This window comes from Amaranthus tricolor, chromosome 12 (assembly GCF_026212465.1).
Source record: "Amaranthus tricolor cultivar Red isolate AtriRed21 chromosome 12, ASM2621246v1, whole genome shotgun sequence".
In the NCBI taxonomy this organism is placed as follows: Eukaryota; Viridiplantae; Streptophyta; class Magnoliopsida; order Caryophyllales; family Amaranthaceae; genus Amaranthus; species Amaranthus tricolor.
In genome coordinates this window covers 11,534,125-11,560,367 of record NC_080058.1, presented here as the reverse complement: position 1 = coordinate 11,560,367, position 26,243 = coordinate 11,534,125, and the positions used below count along the sequence as shown (strand labels likewise).

The window sequence follows — 26,243 nt, the reverse complement described above, 5'->3', positions numbered from 1 at the left end:
CGGCTTTGATCCATTCTTTCTCAAAACCTTCGTGGATTAGGGAGCATCGTCCTTAACACGCCTTGCTCATAAAAAGATGGAAAACCTACAAAAACACGAACAAATGCATGCTTCCCTCGAAAGGGGTGTAAACCCAAGAAAAAGGGATGAAATGTAACAAAACCGCATAGAAACATAACAAATATCACACATAAAAGGAATCAAATTTGGGTTAATCATTGGGCCTAAGAGACGTCTCTTAAAGAGATGATCTCTCAGGAATACGGTCTCTCAGGAGACCGGCTGTTTGCTGTATAAGATGATTTTACCATGAGACACCTTCATATATGGGTTAAATAGTCTAATACTACCTCCTATTCAGCTGAATTGTCCCATTTTTTTTTGGCACTATTCACTTATCACTCTTAATTTGTATTTTACTCTTAATCTATAAGTTAAAACATAGTCATATGGGATCTTGTTTGATTTGTCTCAATACAAGGATTATTAATATCAACTTTTTATAATTTTTAATTAAGCATAATTTGAGATATTAAGAGTTAAAATGTTGCCTCGGCAAGTGTGAAAAGTCAAATGGGACAGTTCAGCTGAATAGGAGGAAGTATCATAAATTATTAGCATATAGACATCTTATTTTGAGTTGTCTCACAAGAGCAACTCTTTTTTTTTAAGGATCCAAGCAAAGGCGAGATACATCCCCAAGACCGAAAAGGGAATATTCGTGAGGAGATTCGAACCCTTGAATCACCCGTAAACTCAGGAATCTTAACTTCCTTCAAAATTTACACTAGCAAAATCTAGATACTCCTTTTCTTAAAGTTGTTCCCACTTGCCATTGGGTTATTCCACTTGTTGTTCGAATCTTTCTATTTATATCATAAATTTTGGACAAAATTAACATTATTCATCCTCCTTTTAAAATTTTAATAATACGTATAGGGGGTGTTTAGCAATTAACTTTTGGCTTTTTTAATTGGCTTGTTTGACCAGCTGAAAATGTTGGCTGTTTTTGTTGGCTTTTAAGCTAGTTGAAAAAGTCAGCTGTTTGTGGAGATATTTGATAAATTTGAGTATTGGCTGTTAAAACTGTTTATTAGAGAAAAAATGGGCCAACAAGCCAAAAGTCAACCAGAAAAGCTAGCTAGAACGGCTTTTTCATTTTGGCTTAAAAGCCAGTTTTTCAGCTACTTTAAAAGCCATTTACCAAATACTTTTTGGCTATTTGACCAACCAACTAGCCAAAAGCCAAAAGCCTACAAAAAAACTAAGCTAAAAGTCATGAACTAAACACCCCCATAGTCCCAATTAGGAGTATTCAACGGGTCGGGGTCCATTTTAAGCCGTTATCCGTCCCGTTTTTACAAGGATTTTGTGAGGGCCGAATTGAAAAAAGGTCGTGCCAAAAATGGGCTCTACTGTAGTTAAAATGGAGGGAGCTATAAAAGGGCATTGATAAGGGTCGAAATGAGCCTTTGTAAATAGATATAACTTATTTTGCGCGAGACCGTCTCAGTATGAGACAAATAGCCCAATCAGCCCAAAAATAGTTTTCCTCAATATACGCTAAGTATTTGATCTATTTTAGATAATAATTAATATCTATAAGGTCAAAATTAATTTTTTAATTGATCATTTTAAGGTTTGAATTGATCATTTTTGTATCAAAATTAAAATTTTTTTTAACAAAGCAGTCATGAACTCTTGATCATTTTCAAAAGCATTCATATAACGGATCATTTTAAGCTTTGAATTGATCTTTTTTATATCAAAATTGTAATTTATATAACAAAACAGCCATGAACTTTTGATCATTTCCAAGAGCATTCATCGAATCATTTGGCAAAACATAACTAGAGACCGTCACAACCTCCTCCTTCACATCAAGGGTAAGTAAAAACTATACCTGCAACTATATTTCAAGGTCCATTATGAATGGAAACTGTTGAGAAAAGAGCAATATCACTGTTATTGATTGATGATTAAAGAGTACAAGTACTCTTATGTTTCATTAGAACCATCATGTTGCATTGAATAAAAGTATTGGTATTGTGCAATGTATTAACATTATTATTGATATCGTTATTGAACATTCATTTGTTTGTTTGAAACTAATCCGTAGAATGATAGAATAATACCATTTTAATAACTCTGTTCTGAAATTGTGAAAACAGAACCATATTTAGGTAGAAATTGATCAGTTTAACGTCAAAATTGAAATTTTTTATGTTAATTGATCTGTTTAAGGTTTACTTTAAGTTGAAATTACTATCTTTAAGGTCAAAATTGATGAATGCCCAAAACATGAAAAAACGAGAGAAAGCATGTGAGGCTCTTACATGCGCAAATTGAACCGATACAAATTGACGGTCTCATAATGAGACCTTTTCGGCCAAGTTATTGTGAATAATATGAATTTGAATTCAAGTTCAATGGGTCCCAAATATAAGTTTCAGACCTGTCAATATAAATCTGAATTCATGATCCATTATCATTTCTACCTATAACTATAAGAAGTTGTAAAGTTATAACAATTGACAAGCAAGAAACCCATGCCAAACAAGAAAAAATTAGTATTGATTAAGGAAAGGGAAAGCTTTTCGAAAACTTCCAAAAAAACAATGAACACAATTTTTTTAAGAAATATTCTTCCTTTGTTATGTCAATTTTACTGTAAATACAATCAGTAGGTTATAATGAAGTAGGTTATAGCCATAGGTATTAGGTAGTAAAGTAGTACAATACTACTAGTACTACACGATACAGCTCAGCGTGTCATAGTGCAGAATGCAGATAGGGTGCATTGTAGTAGAATAGAGAAGTACTCAATAAAAGGCTATTTGAAATAGAGTTTGTTGTTTAAAAAAAAACTGCAATTGTTTTCAATTTTAAATAACATTTAAACCATTTAAATCAAAAACATTTAAATCAAAAAATTAATTTTAAATTACTATATAAGGGCCCATTTGATGATACAATAATAATCTATTTTATGATCTATAGATTTTTCAGAGTCATTAGTTAATTTTATAGAAAATATGTTTGTAAAAACGTACAACTAAAAAGTGAAATATGATTTTTATGATTTTTTTTTTGATTTTAAATTCTCAAGAAAATTAAAAATGAAAAACAATAACGAACAGACTTTAAGTTAACGGTTTGTATTGGAAAAAACAACTCTAATTCGAGTTTTCCACTTATCAGTTACTATAGCTTTTATTTTTCATTTTGAGTTGTTGCATTTGTTTTCTTTCAATTTAAATGACAAATCTCTATAAAAAGAAGCACAAAAAAATTCTACATGGCAATGATAAAATGTTAACATTGATAAGGAAAAAAAACTCTAGATATGTGTGGTTGAATCTAGAATTATTTTTAGGAAAAATTATAAGAAAGTACCTAATCTATATGTCCTTTTTAAAAAACTACCTAGTCTAAATTTTTTTGGAAAAAACTACCTAATGTAACACAAAAGTTTGCAAATGACTACCAGTTAACGGTCGTCGTATATTGACTGTTAACTTTACACTTTGACCAGCACGTAGAGTATCACGTGACTACTTAAAACACTCTTTTTCTACAATTAAACACACGATTTCAAAAAGGAGAAATCAAAGAATCCTAATTTCTCTCATCAAACCCACGTTTTCCCCCTTTCTCCTTGATTTTCTAATTAAATCCTTCAAAGAACCCTAATTTCTCCAACAATCATTCTGCCATTAATTAGTAATGTATTCTCCTTTTTCAAAAGCAAATTCGAAGCCTGAAAAATGTGGGGGTGGAGTTCCCTTTGCAAAGAGAGTTTCATGGACCAAGAAAAATCTTAGAAGAAGGTTTAAAACTTGCGTTTTTTATGATCTTGATACAAATTGGAGGGGATGCAAAAAGTTAAAATGGATTGATGAACCTGAAATGGCTAATTGGCAAAGAGAAGTGATGAACACACTTGTGGAGGAGAAGCGACAATTAGCAACCGAAATCAAGATTTTGACTTTAAGGGTTTGTTGCTTGGAACATGAAAAGGAACAAGCAATTTCAAAACTTAAAAGGATTAAGAAGAAATGGATGAATGAGAGGAAGCATGGAAATCAGATTACAAGCTTTGTATTAGGGTTTTTCTTTTGTTTTTTATTGGTGTTGGTTGTACTAATCAAGGCTAGTAAATGAAGTTTATGAATTATTTAAGAATTTGTATTTGTGATTTGGGTATGCAATGGAAGGATAATTTCTTTTGTAACATGATTATGATGAATGAAATGAGTTTTTATTTTGTCTATTTAATTTCATTTTTGGTATTGCTTGTTGCATCTACAATCACATACAATGTTGTTTGCTTGTTGTTTGTTGCTTGCTATGTATGTGATGTTGTGTATGTGATGTTGAGTATATGATGTTGTGTATGTGATGCTTGTTGTGTACATTCATTACTATGTATGTGATGGTTGTTGCACTAATCAACTGCAGTATACTCAAAACTGAGCAAGACTCACTTAACATTAGTATACTCAAAACTGATTCAATGAACTTGAACATGCACTACAGTATCATCAGCACTGATTTTCAATGATACACACTGATTCAGTGAACTTGAACACACTAATTTCAAGACTGATCAAAACTCACTTAACATAAGCACTGATCAACACAGATCCAGTTCTTACAGTCTTAAACAAAGTACATTGGCTCTTATAAAATAAAACATACACAAATCCAGTTCTTACATTAAGTGAACAAAGTACATTCAACATCTAAATTTGACTAATTTGATCCATTACACATGAAGCAGATCCAGTTGTTACAGATTGCGTTTGTTGTTGATTGCTGGAGCTAGGCATATCAGTTGTTGTTGACTGTTGAGTTGAAGAAGAACCCTTTTTAGGCCTTCCACCCTTTGATTTCTTCTTTGTTATTGATGATATGGGTGGTTTCTTGCAGTCCTTTTTGTAGTGACCTAAATTACCACAGTTACCACATCTCCTTTGCTTGAATTTGCTAACAACACATGCAGGCTTCTTCCCTCCTTTTCCTTCATCAGTGTAACACCCCGTGTTTTATCGGGTTTTTAAAAAAAATAATCAAATAAATAAACTAAATAAATATTTATTATTAAATTAAATTATTTACATAGATAATTATAAGAAATAAAGTAAGTTAAATATTAACGGTTACGTGTTTTATCGCGTACGTTGTTATCGTGTACCGTTTCTTTTCTGTTTTAACTAAAAAAAAATAGACAATTACATAATTAATTAATTAATTTAAAAAAATAAATAAAATAAAGTAGTGGGAAGTGAAGGGGGTGGCTGGTTGTGTACTACCATGGGAGGAGTCTTGTAACTCCTCTCATAATTGTGCATTATGGCACATTAAGTGATTTTCCTTCTTATGGCCTTTTAATCTCATAATTCTTCACATTTCTAACTTGTTTTCGGTTCCTCAAAGAAAAAAAAGATTTTCTTAAGGTCTTTTGTTGTTTGAGTGGGTGTTCAATCCAATCTTATAATCAAAGGGTAAGTTAGCTTAAAGCAAAAAAAATAAAAAAATAAAAAAAAAATTCTATTTATAAAGTTGAGTTATTATTTATAAATTTTATTTATAAAATTATCTATGATGGAAATTACTTTTATAATTTAAATTTCTCTAACAAAATTTCAATTTGTTGGGTGGAATTAAAATTTATGGGTTAAAATTATGTAATCATCCATGAGATTAAAATCTTTTAACAAATTTTAATTTGCTTGAAGGATTGTGCTTATATATTTTGATTCAAGAAGTAGTTTTTGTTTTATAATTCTCTACAAAATTTTAATTTGTTAAGAGAATTAAGTATTTAACTTAATTATCACAACTTATGAATTTCAAGTTTTTCTTGAAGAATCAAGTTTATGGAAATGTTTTAGTTTGATGACTTCTATGTCTTGATTATGGAGTGAGTTAATGAAGTTTTATTAGTAGATGTGTATATATATACATCAAGTTGTTTTTGTGTTAGAAGTTTGGTTGGATCACTATTGGAGATCCAATTAGTAGTAGTGAATGTGGTCTTGTTTGTTTTATGATTAGTCATGAGATTAAAAGGATTTAATAATTTGAATATATATATATATATATATATATATATATATATATATATATATATATATATATATATATATATATATATATATATATATATATATATATATATATATATATATATATATATATATATATATATATATAATTCAGGCAGCAACTCCTGTCTCGGCAGTGGCGCCCCGATCCGAGATGTCGGGTGTGTTTTCGTTGTTGTTTCACTTATCTGTTGTGTTCAAAACTCGTTAAACGCCAAAATAAATAAAAATAGTACATGGATGTTAGAAATTATGAAATTTGGTATCCAAGGTATTTGATGCATTCCGGACGCAGTGGCGAAGTCGGATTTTCCATTTGAATTTTCTAAACTGTCCAAATTGGCCATTTAAGTTTCTGGTTAAATTTAAAAGTTTGGAACTATTGAAATTTGGGTGAAACCATTTTAAATTATCAAGTCTTAGTGGTGTCTTAATAGTATAAAGTGGATTAAATGTGTAAACACGTTCTAATACCTGATTTTTGTATGGGTGTGGTATCTAGGACCTCGATTCATAAGAGGGTGAAATTCCTGTCGTGATTGAACTTCGTTTTGTTTGCAGAGGTTCAAGGTACACGCTTAGACCATACTGTTTTATGTGATTGTGCAAGTGATGTTGTTTCATTCTTAATTATGGCATTTGAATCGCTTAAGATTTAGACACCTCAAATAATTTGAAAGAAGTTAATTTGGAAATTGAGGATTTATATGTTTGTTACCCAAAGGGGGTTAACGTTTTGGTTTGGATTATTACAATTATTGTTCCCATGGCAGTAGCAGATCATTACGGTCACCATGGGGGTATGCATACTTTACCTCTGACGACCCGCACAGGACGGACAACGTCTTAGGTCGGTGGTTGCTTTGGAATTAGCTCTCCCAAGCGTTTTTCTCTCTCTCTCTCTCTCTCTCTCTATATATATATATATATATATATATATATATATATATATATATATATATATATATATATATATATATATATATATATATATATATATTATATTTGATTTATACTTGAACGACCCGAACAAGACGGGCTACGTTACAAGTTGGGATTATCTAGTAATATATGTATTAGAGCCTTTGCATGCTTGGATGAACACATTGCTTGTATTCAACCTGTTTAATATTTTGTATGAAGTCTCTGACGTGTATTGAATTGTTCTTGGAACTTGCTACGTGTTGTCATATGACGACTAGCAGGATGATTGCAGGTGGGGACTGGAATGAGGACTCGACTTAGGACCCGTAATCATCGAGACTATGTTTCTTTTTTTTAAAAGATTATGAGTAGAAATAACTTCGAATTATGTAACAAGATATTGTGTTGGTTCCTTTTCGATTTCGCCTATTTTCTTTAAGTTTTAACCAGAGACCATTAAGCTCTCGAGTAGTACGTAAGAACTTCCGCTGACTTGTTTCTATCGCTTTGGTACTGTTTTCTGTTTTATTTATATTTCTTTATCGATGGAACGTTGACGATCCTAGAGGACACTCTTCTCTAGTGTCCGATGGGTGAACCGGAGTTCATATTTTCATATGATTTTTTCGAGTCACTTAAACTGGGTCATTACAATCAGCTTCCTTCTTTCTTTTCCTCTTGTTTGGCCTTCCAGGCATCTTTCGAAATGGTGGAGGAAGTGTTCTGGCCAAAATGGTTGTGGGCCACATTTTGTGTCCTGGCATACCATGAAATTTTGGACCATAAGTCTTTGCATACGTTTCTATATGAAAGGTCTTGTGGACAAATTGGTTGCAATCTAATTCTCTAAGAACAATACAAGTCATTGCATGTTTACAAGGGATCCCAATAAGTGTCCAACTTCCACAATGGCAAGTCTTATTGGTCAAGTTAACAACGTAAAACTCTTCATCATCATCCACCTCAAACTCAAACACATCCATTGGGATTACCCTTAAACCGTATATATCCTTTGCATTTTTTTCAATCATTTTGCTGACAGATGGCATTAACACACCTTCAAAGTTACTCAACTCTTCCCTTTTAGCTGCACTTCTTTGCATCACATACCTCCTAATCCATTCCATTAGAGAAATTATAGGCTTCCCCCCTTGCTTCTCTTAAAACGTTATTGAATGACTTACAAAAAAGTTGTTTAACAACATCCCAAATTTACTCCTAGTGGGAAAAGCATGCCTAGATCAATGTTTTGTAGGAATGGCAGTTAGATATTCAAATGCTTTAGCAGAAATCTTCTTAATTTCATTCATTTCTTTATCGAAATGAAACTGTGAAAATAAATTGTTAGTAATTAGTTGAACTTTATCTCAAATAATTATATGTAGAGTAGATTCTATAGTTTTAAGCTCTTACTGCTCTCCAAAAGTATTGTTTAAACAACTCTCCAGGGAACTTGATCTTGAAGTTTGCCCATATATGCCTGCAACATAACCTAATTTCAGCTTTAGGAATCACTGATTTGAAAGCTTCAACCAAACCCTACATTATCCATAAATTAGTATTAGCATTATAACATTAGTTATACTTAAACTAGAATATGTATTAACAAGTATTTACATTCATACCTTTTGCCTGTCGCTCATGAAGGTGAAAGCTTCACCTCCTGCTTGTACCCAACTGCTCGATGCAGTAATTGACCTAAGATCTTCTACAAGGAGATTTAGAAACCAAGTCCAAGTTTTCACATTTTCTGTTTCAACAACAGCCCAAGCAACGGGGAAGATGTTATTGTTCTTATCTTTACCTACAGCAGTCAACAAAATCCCAAGGAATTGTCCCTTCAAATGTGTCCCATCAACACCTATAATAGGCCTACAGCCAGCAACAAAACCCTCCTTACATGCTGGCAAGCATATATACATCCTTTGGAACAAAGGTGGGGGTTTGTCTATTCCAATGCATTTGACGATTGCAGTGCTTCTTGGATTAAACCTCCTTATTGCCTCCGCATAATCCCACACCCTGCTATACTCTTCACTAGCATCACTAAATTTCATTTTCAGTGCAATTCTTTTTGCCATATAACACTTAGAATACTTCACTTCACAACCTAATTCCCTATTAACCCGTTTCTCAAATGCCTTTAATTCCCAAGTTGGATTTTCCCTCCAATTCTCTATGTATTTCTCAGCTAAATACAAAGCAGTTACTTTATTATTTTGGTGTTGGTGACCACAAGCGTGCTTGGAAAAATAACTCCTTATTTTAAGTGTCTCTTCATCTTTCAACTTCACAGCATGAACCTTAAAATAACACTTCTTCTCCTTCCCACAAACACACTTCACAATTCTTGCTTTTGATAAACTACAATTGCATATATTGTAGCAATACACACTAATCCTACTACTACCATTGTGCAGGTAATAATAATTGTAACCACATTCAATAACATGGTACCTTAGTGCTTTTCTAAACACATATGTTGATGGAAATTTAAGGCGTACAGATAAATTGATCTTACCCTTGAAATCAACCTCAGGATTGAATGTAGGATAGCTGCATATATGTAACATCTCGGAATAACTCGGATCGTACGAAAAAAGAATATGACCTTTTAAAAACAAGTATATATCGTCCGAGTCAACCCAGGATGTTAGAAGGCAGTTAAAAACGGATTTGAAATTAAGGGAAGCTTGCGGATCGAGTTCTATTAGTGTTATTATGAACTACTAGATATAAGAAATTCTTAGCAGCGGATAAGAACGAAAAATTAAATCTACTTATTACAACTTGAGAACGAAATCGCCTCATAAAACCAAATATTCTTTAAACTTTATTAGAAGTTCTTATCAAGACTTATGTATCCTAACGATTTATTTCTCCAAGGGATAATCCTCACTCCCCAGACCTGCAACTTAACTTACTGCTAGTCATTGCCCAGATAGGAAACAACATCATCGCAGGGTCGTTAAGACCAAAAGTACACGTCAGCTAACGTCGCATAACAAATAATTAATTACAACAAGAGAAAGACTTAATTCAATTGCTGTCAATTCGCAGAAAAGTACGCTTCGATCATGCTAATAAAGAATAATTATTTTCATATAAAGGTTAGTCAGCCATACTGCTGTACTATCCAGCCATGCTGCCGGTACAACTCCAATCTCCATGGGTGAGACATTACATTAGGGGAAGCTAACCCCTAAGCAAGTCTCTACCATAGACACTCGCCTTACTTCGGTGCTTATGATTAAGTATGCATACCCCCGCGGTAGCTCATAATGCCCCCATATACCACGGGTAATTCATTTCCACCAATTGACGTCATACTACGTCCACTTTAAGGTTAGTGAGGTCATACTACCTCTGCTTATCAAAACAATATATCAAAATTATTTATTCGAAAAGATAACATTATTCATACTATATATCCATACTTTACTTTTGTATACCATTATTATATGATACATCGGTCTAAATGCGAACTTCGCTGTGTGTACATACCTTAAGCAAGATAACCAACTCTCAAGCGCCTTAATCAAATCCCCGTCACGAATCGACTTCCCACAAGGTTCAATCGTATTCGGGAAATAAGCACACATACACATTTTCCTCAAATCATCCATAACACACATATACAATTACACCCACACCTAGAATACCACACACATCATGAACATCCATCACATACTATAACATGGTAAACACACAAAACAGGACAACATACATAATCTGTCCAGAAACACAACTTAAAACTGTCAAACTGAAAATCCGACTTCACCGTTGCGTCCGGAAGGCGTCAAAACCCCCGGGTACCAATTTTCATAATTTATAACATAGTTTAAGTATTTTTTTAACTTAATTTTAAAGCCAAAAATGTTCCAAAAACACATTTTTTTCACCATTTTCAAAACCTACGGGATTTTGTCATTTCATTTTTTTTTTATCACAAAAAATATAAATTTCAATGCTTTATTTCCTATTAAATCTAAACAACAATATTTACATAATTTTCATGACCATCTACAAAATAAATTTTAATTAATTATTATTTTTTTTTCTCAAAAATAATTCTTTTTACACAAATGTATATACACACACACATCACATATATACATGTATATTTCTCTACCAACATTATAAATTCCTCCTATTAATCAATAAAAATAAATTTCTAACACCATATACATTTTTTTTTATGAGCATCCATTTTTTATATATATTTACTTTACAATCATCTATCAAACAAATCCTTCACACACATATAAACGTATCTAAAACCCTAAAACCACACATTAATTTAGATAGAAAAATACATCATACTTTCATACATAAATTTTAAATCATAATCTAATCATAAATTATAAAATAACACACATAAAAGTCATAGAAATTTAAATTAAAACTTAAAAATAAAACTAGATTAAGAATTACTCACAATTGCACAAGAACAAAACACCAAATTGATGAACCAAATGATGATTTTAGGCGTGAGGATTAGAGAGAATTTGGGAGGGTTTTTCTTGCAAATGTTTTTGAAATGAAAGGATGTAAGGTAAGAAATGAATTAAGGAATTATGAGATTTAATTATGATAATTGCCTTAACCTTCCAATTACCCAAATGGAAGTTACAAATCCTCCCCAAATCTCCCATATGGCCGGCCACCCCTTTCAATTTCCCTCTTTTTTTTTTAAATTAAAGATAGGTTAGGGAAAAAGGTTTAGGCTTAAAATGGTGTTAATTGCCTTAAAGAGTTGAAATGTCATGGTCTAACCCAATAACAAAAAAAAATATACTCTTCTAAAAAGAATAATAATAATAATATTACTAGTAAATCATTTAATATATCGGAAAAATATCGGGGTGTTACATTATACCTTCCTCATCATCATTCAATGCACCCAAATCATCATCATCAGACTCTAGTTCATCCCCTTCTCCATTATAGTATGTGTCTCTATTGTTTTCTTCATCAATCTCCTTATCTACTGCCAATTTAATTTCATCATCACCTATAAACACATCTTCAAGACTATAAACTACATTTTTTGCAAACAAATCAGCATCATCCTCAAATTCATCCTCATCACCACCACTATAATCTTCATCACTACTATCATCAAAATTAAAATCTTCCTCCTCTATGTGGGCTCTCTCGTTTGCTGTGAGGTTTAGGGTGGAAATAACAACTGAGTTTTCTATTTTAAGATCTAGGGTTAGTACTCAAAGATTCTTTAAAACCCATATCTTTGACTGGTGGTCCCTTTTCCCGAACATCAACATGTGTATTTGCTCTTTCCAACTCATCCATAACCTTATCTGCCACATCAGCTCTTTTAATTTCCACCTCATCTAACCTAACAATCCCTACATTACCCACCTCGGTAGCCAACTCAAACCCCTTCTTTAATAGCCTTTTTTCTGATTTTCAATTTCTTCATCTTATTGATCTAGCTAATTTTATGAACCCTAATAAATTATTCAGACACAACAACAATCAATTCACAAAGTGCAAGATAAAAAACAACAAATTAAGAAAAAAAAACGCAGCAATCAAATTGAAAATGCTAAAACGAAAAAAATGAAGATTAACCCTAAAATATAAGAACGAACTAGAAAACCATAATTGAGAAGTAGTACATACCAGTATAGGTTAGATCTTTAAATGAGATGCAATTAATATAGAGGAAGTAAAGAGGAGGATGGGAGAGAAAGTACAGATGAAAGAGGAATGAATTTTATGTTTGCGTAGGTTTGATATTTCGACAGTAGCATTGATGGAAGAAGAAGATTGTGTTTTAATTACTCACATGACACTCCACGTGCTGCTCAAAGTGTAAAGTTAGCGGTCAATATACGATAACCGTTAAATGGTAGTCATTTGCAAACTTTTGTGTTATATTAGGTAGTTTTTTTTGCAAAAAAATTTAGATAAGGTAGTTTTTTTAAAAAAGGACATATAGATTATGTAGTTTCTTATAATTTTTCCTTATTTTTATAATTCCTACATGGCAACGATAAATTAGAAAATAATTCCTACCCTTAAGCTATATGTATTTAAAAAAATAATTTCTATATGGCAATGATAAAATAGAAAATACTCATATGTCCCATTAAATTTGCACCAAAGAGAAAAATAATAAGAGTAAGTTTTACGAAAGTGGTAATAAATAAAGAGAGAGAATAAGTTATATAAATAAAATTAAAAGATAAATAAAATTAAAAGATAACTAATATATATAATTAAGATTAAAAAAATATAATAAATCATTATTTAAAAATAAAAATAATGCAAATTAACTAGAACAAATATGTTACAGTAAGTAGTTTTATATTATCATCTAAAAAAATAGTAGTTTTATAGGAGTATCAAATGTTAACATTGATAAGGAAGAAAAACTCTAGATATGTGTGGTTGGGTCTAGAATTGTTTTAATAATTCTATAAAAAGAAGCGCAAAAATGCAAATTATAAATGAGCTCTAATTTAGTGTAATATTCTCTTCAATTTTTTTATTATTGTCCTATTTTAATTGTAATTATTTTTAATTGTGTTTGATAAAAAAAAATATAAATTGATACTAAAATTTAAAATGAGGAATCGATCAAAATCTTAATTGATTATCTTTTAACTTATAATAAATATAAATTAAGAATAAAACACATAAAAAAATGAAAACGTTGTGAGATCAATCAATCATCAATATATACTAGAGGTATTTGACAAATTAGCTTATTGAGCAATTTAGTTTATTTTGATATAAATAGAGGGTTGGGTGGTCAAATCAGCTAATGCCAGTATTTGATGAATTAGCTGGTTTTGAACAAGCTGCTTATAGTATCGAATTCAAAATCAGCTGGTCAAACCATTTAATAAAATCAACTAGTCAAATTAGCTACTACAATCAGATTAATTATCAGCTACCAATTATCAACCATTTGCCAAATACTCATTGTATTGAGAATACTCGATAAATAATGTTCAAAAAGCTTAGAGGTAAGAAAAAGCAAAATGAAAACGAAAACCAAAATCAAATCAGAACAGTAGCAGTGAGCTTGTGCTTAGGGTTGTGCTTCTGCTTTTCGACGGCAACTAAGCAAGTGTTCCCTTGCCTTTTCTGGTATTTGAATTTCTCTCCCATTTCTTCTTTAGATCTGATTTCTCATACCTGTTTAATTCTACTTTCATTCTTTTTAGTTTTACAATTCACAATTTTCATTTTAAAGCTCAAAATGACATTGTTTTGACTTGAATTAGTTAATTACCTTATAATCCTAAATCCTATACATTATTGGCTCTTATGAGTGTGTAATATGTGGATGGCATGGAATATGGATGTAAGCCAAGAATAAGTAGATTTTCATCATGTCCTAGAGTGTTGTAAATCTTTGAGTCAAGAATTGTAGAATTTATTTTCCTTTTGGTAACTGATGATTTTAATGAAATGAGAACCTGAATTTTCGATCAATTTTTCAATCCAGAATTGTTAATATGATTGTCAATTTATTAGGTAATGGACTCAACTGGTAATTCTCTTCCATCTGGTCCAGATGGGGTGAAACGTAAAGTATCATATTTCTATGACCCAGAAGTTGGAAACTATTACTATGGGCAAGGTCACCCTATGAAGCCTCATAGAATTCGGATGACGCATGCTCTTTTAGCTCATTACGGTTTACTTCAACATATGCAAGTGTTTAAGCCTGTTCCTGCAAGAGAAAGAGATCTTTGCAGGTTCCATGCTGATGATTATGTGTCCTTCCTTAGGGGCATTACACCCGAAACGCAACAGGATCAGTTGAGGCAGCTAAAGAGGTTCAATGTTGGTGAAGATTGTCCTGTATTTGATGGCCTGTACTCGTTTTGTCAGACTTATGCTGGTGGTTCAGTTGGCGGTGCTGTCAAGCTCAACCATGGTCTTTGTGATATTGCAATTAATTGGTCGGGTGGTTTGCACCATGCGAAAAAGTGTGAGGCGTCCGGTTTCTGTTATGTGAATGATATTGTATTGGCAATTTTGGAGCTTCTCAAAGTCCATGAGGTGAGAAGTTGAGCTTCACATTCTAATACTTGTTGAAGCACATGAAGTTTTCTACTCTAGATAGATTAATAACAATTTTAATTATCATGTTCACTGTTTGATGTCATGATACTCACTCTGTCCTAATTTAATAAATTGGCACATGACACACATATTTATGTTAGTGAAATAGTAGAGACGATTATATAAGTAGGTAAATGGGGACCAATTTCTGAGACAAAACATAGAGATTAGAGAAAAAAAACGTATGATAATAATGTGTCTCATGGATGACCTCAAAAACAAAGGAAGGGTATGAAAAGGAAGGTTATTGGACCCTCAAAAGGCAAGAGGAGGTGTAGAAGATACTAAGAACAACATAGTATAATCAAGAGCGGTAAAAAGATCAAAGCTTGGATGAACAAAATACAACACAAAGATAAATGGTGCTTTGGACACCTCCCCTTGAATGGAATTATATTTCATCAACTAATCAATATTACATTAATAGAATACTACTCACAATGCTTGATTACACACTATCAAGCTTAAAGCTTTCACCTCTAATGGAGCTCACTTATCGAATACAAAAGGAACTCTCTGCTCTATACCTCTCTTTTTCCTTGTATTAGATTTCTTATATTTTAAAACCTAATTTAGGGACCTTATATAAACCCTAAAAATTAGAATAACCCTAGGACAAAAGCCTAAACTTCCCCTCCAAGTTTAAGTGGGCCTGCACTAGGGTGTTCGAACGAGCAGCTACTCCAAGCCATTTACTAATTGCTGCTTCTATGTGCCTCGTTCAAGGCACCTTTTAAGCATCCCATGTGTACCATCTTGCGTGGTTCAAGGCGTACCTTTGGCACCTTCTTGCCTTGTTCAAGACATTGTTCATGCACTTTCATCCTCTTGTTCTTTGTTGCTCCATCACCATGGCACATCAATGATCATGTTTCATTGCTTTTGAAAGCCCTACCATCAATGCACTCAACCTCTTTGCATCCCTATCATTGCTCACAACATGGTGTGACTTGGCTTGAGTCATTTGCTGATCAACATCACCACCACCAAATGTTGATTTGACTCTTTCTCTAACAATCTCCCTTCAAGGCCAAATCTACCTCTATCAAGAAATTGTACCTTTCTTAGTTGTTCCAACCACACCAGTAACTTATGATCTGACTCTTAGCTCCCCCTCAAGACTAAACCAACATCGGCCTCAATGCACCGCCCAACATGGTAGTTAGCACCCTTCTTGGTGAGTTGAATCTTGTAGCACTCTCAACATGATGTAGATCTCCACTCCTTAGCAACACATGCCCATTGTTTCCCAACACTCCCTTCAAATGCACTAAGCACCTCTTTGCCTCCTTTAAGACTCCATTGCTTTAAGTCTTCATGGTGTGCCGAATCATCTCTACCCTCCTCAATGAGATTAGATTTTTCATCATCTTAGGTATGTATCTCACATTCTTAAGCTTCCTCACAATGTCATCGTGTATCACTAATTGCACCTCTCCAATGGCCTCAATCACAACTTCACTGCTAAGCAAGGTCATCCTCTCATGCTCTTAAGCCATAACTCTTGTAAACAAGCTCTTATCTCTTGTCTCTACAAATATGATATGGATGCACGGAATCAAACAACCAATCACCATCATCCTCACTCGTGGCCATTAGCACATGACCGTCATTTACTTCATCACATATGGCCTTCAAGCCTTAGTTCTTTATCACCTAAGTTCAGAGCTTACTCTTCTTAGCAACTCCTTTTTTTAAGGTTGTTTCCTTTCCCATTTTCTCAAATGGAACTTCCCTCTTATTCTCTTTGAGCTTCTTTCCATCATTATCCTCTATGATTGGCTTCTTCATCTTCTTCAAAAGCTTCAAGTTTTAGAGGACTTTCTTCAACTTGCTGCAAGTGTATTGGATCTAGCCTCTCTTGTAGCAATGATAGCACACTTTATCCCCATATCTCACTCTTACTCTGTTGACTTCAGTTTTCTTTTCAATACCCTTTTTTGATGGATTTTCTTCAATGATTTTACCATCTCCCATAGATGTATTCTCATTAACAATCTTATCACCCTTTATAGATGGTATCTCATTAGCATTGCTACTAATCCTAGTAGTTTCTTCAAGTTTTTCAATTCTCAACAAGAAATACTCTATAACTAGTCTTTGCTTTTCCACCATTGTTAATAAACTCTCCTTTTCTCTTGAGAACTCCATTACAAACTCCTTACATCTTGTATAACTACTGTTTTTCTCTCCCTAAAGGTTTCAACAAACCCCAATGGCTTCAACAAGCTCTCCAAACACATCCACATCTACCATCACTCCTCTACCAAGGCACCTCTTCCCTTTTACAAGGCACCTCTTGCCATGTTCAAGACACTATTGATGCACTTTCATCTTCTTGTTCTCTATTGCTCCATCACCATGGCACATTAAGGATCCTCCATCATTATTTCCTTGAAGCTCACTATCAATGCACTCAAACCTAAAATTAGGATCGGGTAACTACGTAGGATCGTTGAGAGGGTAGGTTCGAAATCGGTAGGATCGGATCGTAGGATCGTGTGATCCTACAAATATGCATTAATATGCTTTAGATAACTGATTTTTAATTGTATTTGTTCTTTTTTTAAGTTTTAAGGTTTAAATTAAAACTTATTTGACTTCAACTAATAAGTTTTGTAAAAAATACGTTTAATAATTATTTTTAAAATATAAATCAAGAAAAACTTGAATTTTACTCATATTGATATGATTGTTTCGATATATGCATATATGTACATAAGTAAAATCTGGATTATATGAAATTTTTTTACGATTGAAACTACCCTTGTAGGATAGGAACATAAGATCGTAGGATCGTAGAATCGTATTATGATCATACCACTCAAATCCTGGAGCTATGTAGATTCTACCAATATTAAGATCCTACCTACAATTCGAATCGGTCGCCTAATTTTGGATCGTAAGATCGTAGAATCGTTGATCAGGATCGAGATTCTGATAACCATGTCAAACCCCTTGCACTCTATCATTGCTTACATTGTGTATCTTGGCTTGAGTCATTTGGTGATTAACATCACCTCCATCAAGTGTTGATTTCTCTCTTGCACTAACATGGTAAAAACTACAAAAGGTTACAAAAGAATTTTTTTTTCAAGTTGTACTTTTTTCTCTTGAGGCTTTTCTTAGTAACACGATTGGATTGGTGTATGTGTCTTTAACGGGTAATAAAAGTCAAACTGAAAAGGATATAAAGGTTAATAGAGATGTTTGTAACTTGTAAACATAGTTAAGGTGAAGATGTGAAGTTGGTGATGTGATGAAAAAGGGGGGAGAGGGAGAAAGGTTATTTTGATTTGAAGGGTAGTAGGTACCCTCCATATACCCATGACTCCATCTTCTCATTATTTTTGTCTTATATTCTATTCTCTTTATCACCATTTCATCTTCTTTATCTAAGCATAGCCTAAGAGTTAATTTCTTACTTAAAACGGTTGACCTTTGTTTAAAAAAGTTACAGTTGGCTACGTGGCCATTTTTGAATGAAGTAGTATGTACAATGGTCTTGCAAGGAGGGAATCAACTCCAGGCATACTATGTTTAAAGCCTATAATTTTTTATTTGATTGGAAGGGTTTTAGCTTGAACATAGATCTTTTCATGGATATTATCTAGTTAGATATATGATTAAACTGTCATGTATATCGCTATTGTGAGAGTAGTATAATATATAATTCTGTCCTTGTGGGTCTTTTGTTGGAGAAAAATCTTTGCATATGATTGAAAATTTATTGGTGAATCAATTAGACGCTAATGTACACTGGTGTTTGTGAATAAGTATAGTTTATTTTCTTTGTGCTATTGTATTAATCCCTAGTCTAGTGGTATGAAATCAGACCTCATATCCCCTTTTTCTTTGAACTCTATTTGTTTGTTTACATAAAAAGTTGTTTTCCCTTTGGAATTAGCAAGTGTAATATGAAATTGTAGCACATGTTAGTTTTCTCTCGACAAGGAAGCTATAAGAGTTCAACCTTTCTTTCGTAAAAAGTTCTGAAGTAATGTGAAAAAATTAACTTTAAGTACAACTAAATTATAGATAATGCACTTTGTGCCTAGAATTACGATTCTGCTTGTGAAATAGGGGCTGGAGGCATCTAACTCTAGTCTAATGCCACATTTCTGAATTGCCCTGAACTGAGAAAGGAAGAGGTAAAATGTGTATTTCTCACTTCCCAGCTCTCACCTTGCCCATGCTTTGAAGAGAACAATCAAGAAAGGAAGTGGTCCCAACCTTTTGGTAGTTGGCATGAGGTTTAGTAAGATGCTAATTTACAACAAAAATCTATTCTTAAAGTAAAAATGTTGCTATATTTAATAGAAATTTCAAAAAGTGGGAAACTTTGCACTTAAAAAAGAACTTTTGATAATTAACTTTTAGATCACTGAAATAGCAATGAATTATATATACCAATTTGGGAAAATAAGGCCTAATTCTTCTCAAAGATTTGGGGATATCCTTGATTTCTTAGACTATCTATGAACAAGGTCAATGAAGTTTGCTTCAAGGGGTTGTCAAGGAGTAATTATCTCTAGGAGCCAGATTCACTATATGGGCAACTGAATTTGGAAATGGCCAATAGCACTTTCAAATCCCCAGGCTCCTATTGTTAATATCTTATTTTTAATCATTCACTCACATTAACCTTTCCTAAAAATTCTACTTTACAATCTTGGAAAATAAAGAAGCCAAATGCTGGTAAGGCAGGGGAAATCGTGAAACAAACTTACTGCTAGATGGAAGATTATTTATTATTTGTTAGTTACGAAGCTAAAATTTGCAAATTTTAAACTTGATTGTACCAACTTGATGAATGAACTTAATACTTGAAGCAATCTAATTATTATTATAATCTATTCTCAAGAAAGTAGAGGATGACCATTTCTTTTACCAAGCTGGAGTAAAGTAAAAAACCATAAATAGCTTGTTTGGACTCTCCATGGCTCGGGCCTTATGCTTTTTGGCCTTTGGCTGAAATTTCTGAATGTGGTGGCAGCATGGTAGGTTTTGTCTATTAGTTAGCTTTGTTGAGGAGGATCCAGTAGGCCTTGTAGGGAACGAGCAATGACCATCATGTGCTTATAACCAGGAATTTTGCATTTTTGGTAAATTTGACCCTTTGCAACATGGCTGTCAGGGTTATTTGGGCATGGGAAAACATGATGTGCTCGTTTACGCTAACATGCGAAGCCAAGGAACTTCAATCATTCTACACCTTTAGTAAAACCTTACTTCCTTACTTATATAATGTCTTCACCTAGGTGTGACTCCTAATGCGAATGATTATACCTACAAAACAAGGCTGAAGTGAATACAACAACAATTCCAAACCTTAATCCTAAAAATTGAGATTCAAACCAAAATTTAAGTTTTATAGAATGCACTAAAAGCGAGTATCTAGAAGGCGTATTTCGTTGGAAATTTGCACTTCTATATCTTGCATTGTCAACCTTAATGGCTTCAATCTTTCGCAAATAAAATAATGTATAAAAGTTGACTCATTCTGTATGGTGCTCATCTTATTGATGGATATCATGTTGTGCAAGGAATCATGTGAAAGCTAGTGTTTTTGAATATGATATTGGTAAAAAGGCTGATGTATTGTGAATGTGTCTATGAATAATGTCTCTTGGATTGAGTTTTGTTTGCAAAGTACCTCTTTGTACTATACTTTACAGTTCATACTAATCTAATTTTGCATGAGCAACATTGAAAATCATTATGTATTAGAAATCCTCTTGTCTTTTCTTTGTTTAAAATTTTGACTCTATATATTCACACGGAGCACCTTTGGAATGTTGCAGCGTGTTCTATATGTGGACATTGATATCCACCATGGTGATGGTGTTGAGGAGGCCTTTTATACTACAGATAGAGTCATGACAGTGTCTTTTCACAAATTCGGGGATTATTTTCCTGGTACAGGAGATATTCGTGACATTGGATATGGAAAGGGGAAGTATTATTCTCTTAATGTGCCTTTAGATGATGGAATTGATGACGAGAGCTACCAATCTCTGTTTAGACCAATTATGGGAAAAGTAATGGAAGTATTCAAACCTGGGGCTGTTGTTCTGCAATGTGGTGCTGATTCTTTATCTGGTGACAGGTTGGGCTGTTTTAACCTCTCCATTAGAGGCCATGCTGAGTGTGTCAAATACATGAGGTCCTTCAATGTCCCACTACTGTTGGTTGGTGGAGGTGGATATACTATAAGAAATGTAGCTCGTTGCTGGTGTTATGAGGTATGGATTTACCCTTTTTCTTTAATCAAATACTGCACATATGACATGTGGAAGATGGTTTTATTCCCTTGTAACACCATCATTAAACTTTCCCTTTCCGTAGTTAGAGTATCTGAAGAAAGAGTGTATTTGAAGTCTTTTGGCATATTGTACATTGGTGTTTGTATTACCAATTGATCTCATGCACCGTAGACACAGATAAGACGAATTCATGAGTAAAGCTAAAACACTGGAAGATGGATTAAAATGATTTTTACCAGCCATTATATTTACGTGGACTGGTTAAAGATGTTTTTATGTCATTGTAGAGCATCTTAGTGCCTTGATACACGTTCTCAATTTTATTTCATTCCGAAACATCATATTGCTGTCAATATTTCTGTGTATGACAGATGATATTGATTTTGGATGACTTCTCTGTTTTTGAGGCTTTTATAGGTTACTGTTGACATGTTCTTTTGTCTCTTTCTATCTATTTGTCTCCCTTTTACTCCCCCACTTAGTATGTTGATTAATGTAAGGGACAATGGGACTTTCTCAAATAAAAATATGAAATATTGGGATTCTATTGATGGTTAACTTTCCACTTTCTCGAAGATCTAGAACGAGGCTATGAAGCCAGCCATAAGCTGTGCTGGTCTTTGGTTGAATTTGTCATTTCTTTTTAATGTCTATCTCTGGGGTTGATGTGATGCGGTGATGTGCAGGCTTATATGCTGCAGATATGCACCAATGTGCATGTAGTTCTTATTACTTACCCTGATAGCCTTTTTGTGTAATTTGTTATATATGAAATATAACGTTGCTTATGTTTGTAATCCCTGTAAAAAACCAAAATTTGTTTGTGTTAAGTCCGTAAATGTTAATTGAGGAACATTGGCAAGGGTAGTATCTAGAAGTCTAAAAGCTCTGCATGCACCTAATTATAAAGAATAGTTTATTGCCTATTCTCCATTTTCTGTCTTTCATTAAACTGATACCTGCTGATGCAATTGACAGACTGGGGTTGCCCTTGGAATCGAACTTGATGATAAAATGCCACAGCATGAATACTTTGAGTACTTTGGTCCTGATTATACACTTCATGTTGCTCCTAGTAACATGGAAAACAAGAACTCACGCCCCATGTTGGATGATATTAGAGCAAAACTTATCGACAATCTCTCAAAGCTACAGCATGCACCAAGTGTTCCATTCCAGGAGCGTCCTCCTGATACTGAGCTACCGGAGGTAAATTTTATTTGCGTTATTATGGAATGTATAGTTCTTTACAAGTATAGCTGCAACTGGATACAGTAACGTTCTTGTTTGAGAGGATACTTTGTCCTCTCTACAAGATAACTATGCGGCTAGTAGTGTTTTAATGTTTCCAGTAAATCAAGATGAGTTTCTGTTATGATTCTGATGAAACACACTTCAACCGATTTTCAACAATTTATTTCATCAAATAAAAATTCAGTTTTTTGGTTATCAAGGGTCGGATGAAAACTACCTATTTGTTTTAACAAGGCATTTTATTTCGTACACAGTACATCCAATTCCCCTTATTCCATTTAGGTGGGAGCCTTGATGAGAGTCAGTTAATAGCATTGGGGCAATGAATGTTGCGTGAACTTTTGGACACATTGGAAAACCTGGTTATATGGTTTATTACTTAGCAATGATGTGATGTTAAGACTTATCTTCGTAATGTGTGATCTTCAGATATTGTTATTGCCTCTTAGAGCAAGATCATCAATTTTCCGTTTCCTTGTTAATTACTTAATTTTACATGGGCATCGGTAGATTCTTGATTACTCTCCACAGGGCTTAAGTAAGGAGATGCATTATCTCCACTATTGTTTTATCTTGTTTCCAGGGGCTTAGTTCACTAGGGTTTTCTAATTGCGTTTTTGATTTATGAGAACCGACTTGTTTAGTGAAGCTTTTTGGTTGTTCAAGTCACTGTAAGAAAAGTTCTTGATATCATACTTTTGCTTTTGTGACTGGAAAGTTGATTAGGAATTCCTGCTTTAGAGTTTTACTTGTACCTGATTGTTATTTTATGTGCTTAAATTCATGGCCTATTGGCTACTGTTCAGGAAGATGAAGATCAGAAAGATCCAGATGAAAGATGGGATGCAGATTCTGATATGGAGGCTGATGATCACCGGTGTGTAAAATCTATCTATATTTTTTCTTGTTTTTACTCGCTCTTTCTATCCCACAAAGTTTGCCCACTTTACTTTTTAGTCTGTCCCACCAAATTTGCCCCGTTTCTATTTTTGGCCACAACCCATACTTTTTCTTTAATTCGCATCCTCACATTTAACTTGTCTTTTTGTCTCATCCACACATTTTTTCTACTTTCCTATAAAATCCCACTTTACCCACTATTCTTAATTTTCCCACCAATTGCCATTGGGGCAAAATTGGTGGGACTGAGAGTATTCTTTTTCTTTTCCATTCTCGTGTAACATATTTTTGGCTTATATGGTGCAGTCCTATATCAATCCGGAACCGAGTAAAGAGAGAGATCATTGATCCTTATGCCAAAGTAACAGTATGTTTCTAGCTATCTAGTTTTGGCTTAACTATTTTTAAAATTTATTTTACTCGTACTTCATCTTGAAAAGGATATATGTTTAGTTGAAGGGCAAAACCGGGGATGATTGGGATGGATCAAGAGATCTTTTATATTTTCATTTGTCATTTTGATGATACGTTCTACTTGGGTTTCTATATTAAACTCAATGAGGATGTGTGATTGCATCACATGATGGCTTTGCAACCATCTACTTCTAGGATTTCTTTCATTTAGTTGAAAATCTAAGGTAAATCCTACATGTTGACCCTTAAATTTTTGAAAATCTATGTGTTGGATCTTTGTTTTAAAAAGCAGGCCTCCAAGTTGGGTTCTAGAAAAATCTAATTTCCTAGTCTGCGCTCAGTATAGGGCGCATGCTTTTAGATGTCTTGCCCCTTTCAGGATTTATGCGCTAATGATTTTTTTGGAGAACATTTTTTGGTAATCTGTGATTAAGAATTAGACTGAAGAAGAGCTGTCGTCTTTGAAAGAGAAAAAGAAAAAGTATTTGCTCTCGTTTTCGTAAAGAGAATATATAGTAATGATTTGCTTGCAATCATAGAACGTAGCAGTCTTCTGCACCATCACTACTTGTATGTTGCATTAATTGAATTTTACCTCTTATTAACCTTATTAAATTATAAATGCAGTTACTGAAGTTCTTTGTTAAGGGTTATATGGGAAATTACAAAATTCTAATAAAAATTTCAGAAATTGACCAATTGTTTTTGAGATGAACTAAAATAAAAGTGTGGACTATTCATCAAGAATGGAGTGTATTTTCTCGAAGCGATGTAAAACTCGAGGGTTATATGAATAGGGTTTTAGAGAAGATAGGGGAAGGGAAGAAGGAGAAAATTTATGTGAGAGCAAAGTGTTAGAATATAAGGATTTTGAGGGAGGGATCAATTTCTAATGTTTGGATAATTATGGAGCTGATTTATTTTCCTTTTCAACAAATTTTTTTTTCAATTGGGAAGATTTCAAAATCAGGGAAGTTATAGTTCTTATAAGCAAAACATTTATGGTATTTTTTTCCTTCCCCTGCATTAGTTAGTTATTGAGATCTGACGGTGCAGGAAAATATTTATGCTAGACGGGTTTGATTTGAGACCATTACTTTTAATTGACATGGCATGCCCTTCTGAGTTTACTTTACAAACAAATTCAATTAAAAAAAAATTACATTTTTTTTTTCTTCACCAAACGCAATCATAATAAATAGAGATTTCTATAAACTTTAAAAATGGAGATAAAGGATGGATACAGCTAACCTTGATGGAAGCCGCTAGGTTTGTCATTTTAGCTATAGATGTTGGCCTGAAGCTGCTACCCTACGTACCCTATAACTCATGACAAAAAATGCGCATCAGTTTTAGCTTTCTCGAGATCTAATGACTAATAGGAGTTCCTCATTGCTATTACTTAAAGCCTGAAATCGCTATAGGAATAGGAAACTTGACTATCATGTGCTATTTCAGGAGGATGTCAAAGAACATGTGGATCATGCAAGAGACATGGCTGTCTCTTATGGCACAGGGAGTACGTCTTTGAAGGTGAACTGAAGATGCCATGTCGTCCAACCTTTTTCGGGGAGCTTATTAATAACCCGAGATTTATTGATTGTTTCGCTATCTTGCTTGCAGGCAGTAAACATGGGTTCAGATCAACAAGAAGCTTGTGTGAAAATGGAGCTGGACAGCTCAAACAAGCCCCCGGATCAGCCGACTGATATGATTTCATGAGGAGGTTTTTTGACATACTTTTCATGTTAACACCACGGTGTAGATTTTTGAGACGTGTTATGTATCCTTGTAAATTGATGAGGGCTTTATTGATCCTATTGCAAGTCGAGTAGATTAGTTGTTGCTAAACTTTTGTAGTCGATGAACGTGATGCAGATAACATTCTCTTGAGTAATTAACGAAGCCATGTGTTGTCGTCGTAGGCAACAGTTGTGGTGCAAGTCGTAAGAACTTGCGGATGATAGTTTGTTCCATCATTTGTTGGCCAATGGTTTATGTTGATTTTACAGTTATGGATAAACTACGTGCTTTGCTGTATTTACAAGTTAAAACATTGATCTTCAAATGTAAAATGTACTTTAGATTGTGGTATAAAAATTATCACTTTCAGTAGCTAATACAAAGAATTAAGAGAGTATTTTTTACTCTATTAAGAAGCAGAGTATGATTGATCTGTGTATGGATGCTTTTCTTCTTGTATCACTCGATGGGACAAAAAAAGTTACCTGATTCTATCGCACTAGAGATAATTTAAAGAACAAAAGCA

The 26,243-nt window shown here is 33.5% G+C and overlaps 2 protein-coding genes across 3 annotated transcripts; one reads left to right on the top strand and one right to left on the bottom strand.

The window, feature by feature from the left end:
- Positions 1 to 7,669: 7,669 nt before the first annotated feature.
- Positions 7,670 to 8,161, bottom strand: LOC130828567 (uncharacterized). Its single transcript, XM_057694533.1, has one exon. The coding sequence runs from the start codon at positions 8,159 to 8,161 to the stop codon at positions 7,670 to 7,672; it is 492 nt and encodes a 163-aa protein (XP_057550516.1).
- Positions 8,162 to 14,037: 5,876 nt separating this feature from the next.
- Positions 14,038 to 25,997, top strand: LOC130797331 (histone deacetylase 19). 2 transcript variants are annotated; one of them, XM_057659900.1, is made up of 8 exons: positions 14,038 to 14,156; positions 14,547 to 15,077; positions 20,945 to 21,385; positions 22,385 to 22,615; positions 23,467 to 23,537; positions 23,867 to 23,927; positions 25,433 to 25,507; positions 25,598 to 25,997. In XM_057659900.1, the coding sequence occupies exons 2-8, from the start codon at positions 14,550 to 14,552 to the stop codon at positions 25,694 to 25,696; spliced, it is 1,506 nt and encodes a 501-aa protein (XP_057515883.1). In that variant the 5' UTR covers positions 14,038 to 14,156; positions 14,547 to 14,549; the 3' UTR covers positions 25,697 to 25,997. The 2 variants fall into 2 exon arrangements, with proteins under 2 accessions (XP_057515883.1, XP_057515884.1); XM_057659901.1 differs by lacking the exon at positions 25,433 to 25,507.
- The last annotated feature ends 246 nt before the right edge of the window (positions 25,998 to 26,243 follow it).

Excerpts from the sequence above, each read along its gene's own strand:
- LOC130828567 (XM_057694533.1), bottom strand. The coding sequence starts at position 8,161 with ATGGAATGGATTAGGAGGTATGTGATGCAAAGAAGTGCAGCTAAAAGG.
- LOC130797331 (XM_057659900.1), top strand. The coding sequence starts at position 14,550 with ATGGACTCAACTGGTAATTCTCTTCCATCTGGTCCAGATGGGGTGAAA. Across the intron at positions 22,616-23,466 it reads CTGATACTGAGCTACCGGAG|GAAGATGAAGATCAGAAAGA; the intron begins GTAAATTTTATT and ends GCTACTGTTCAG. Across the intron at positions 25,508-25,597 it reads CAGGGAGTACGTCTTTGAAG|GCAGTAAACATGGGTTCAGA; the intron begins GTGAACTGAAGA and ends TCTTGCTTGCAG.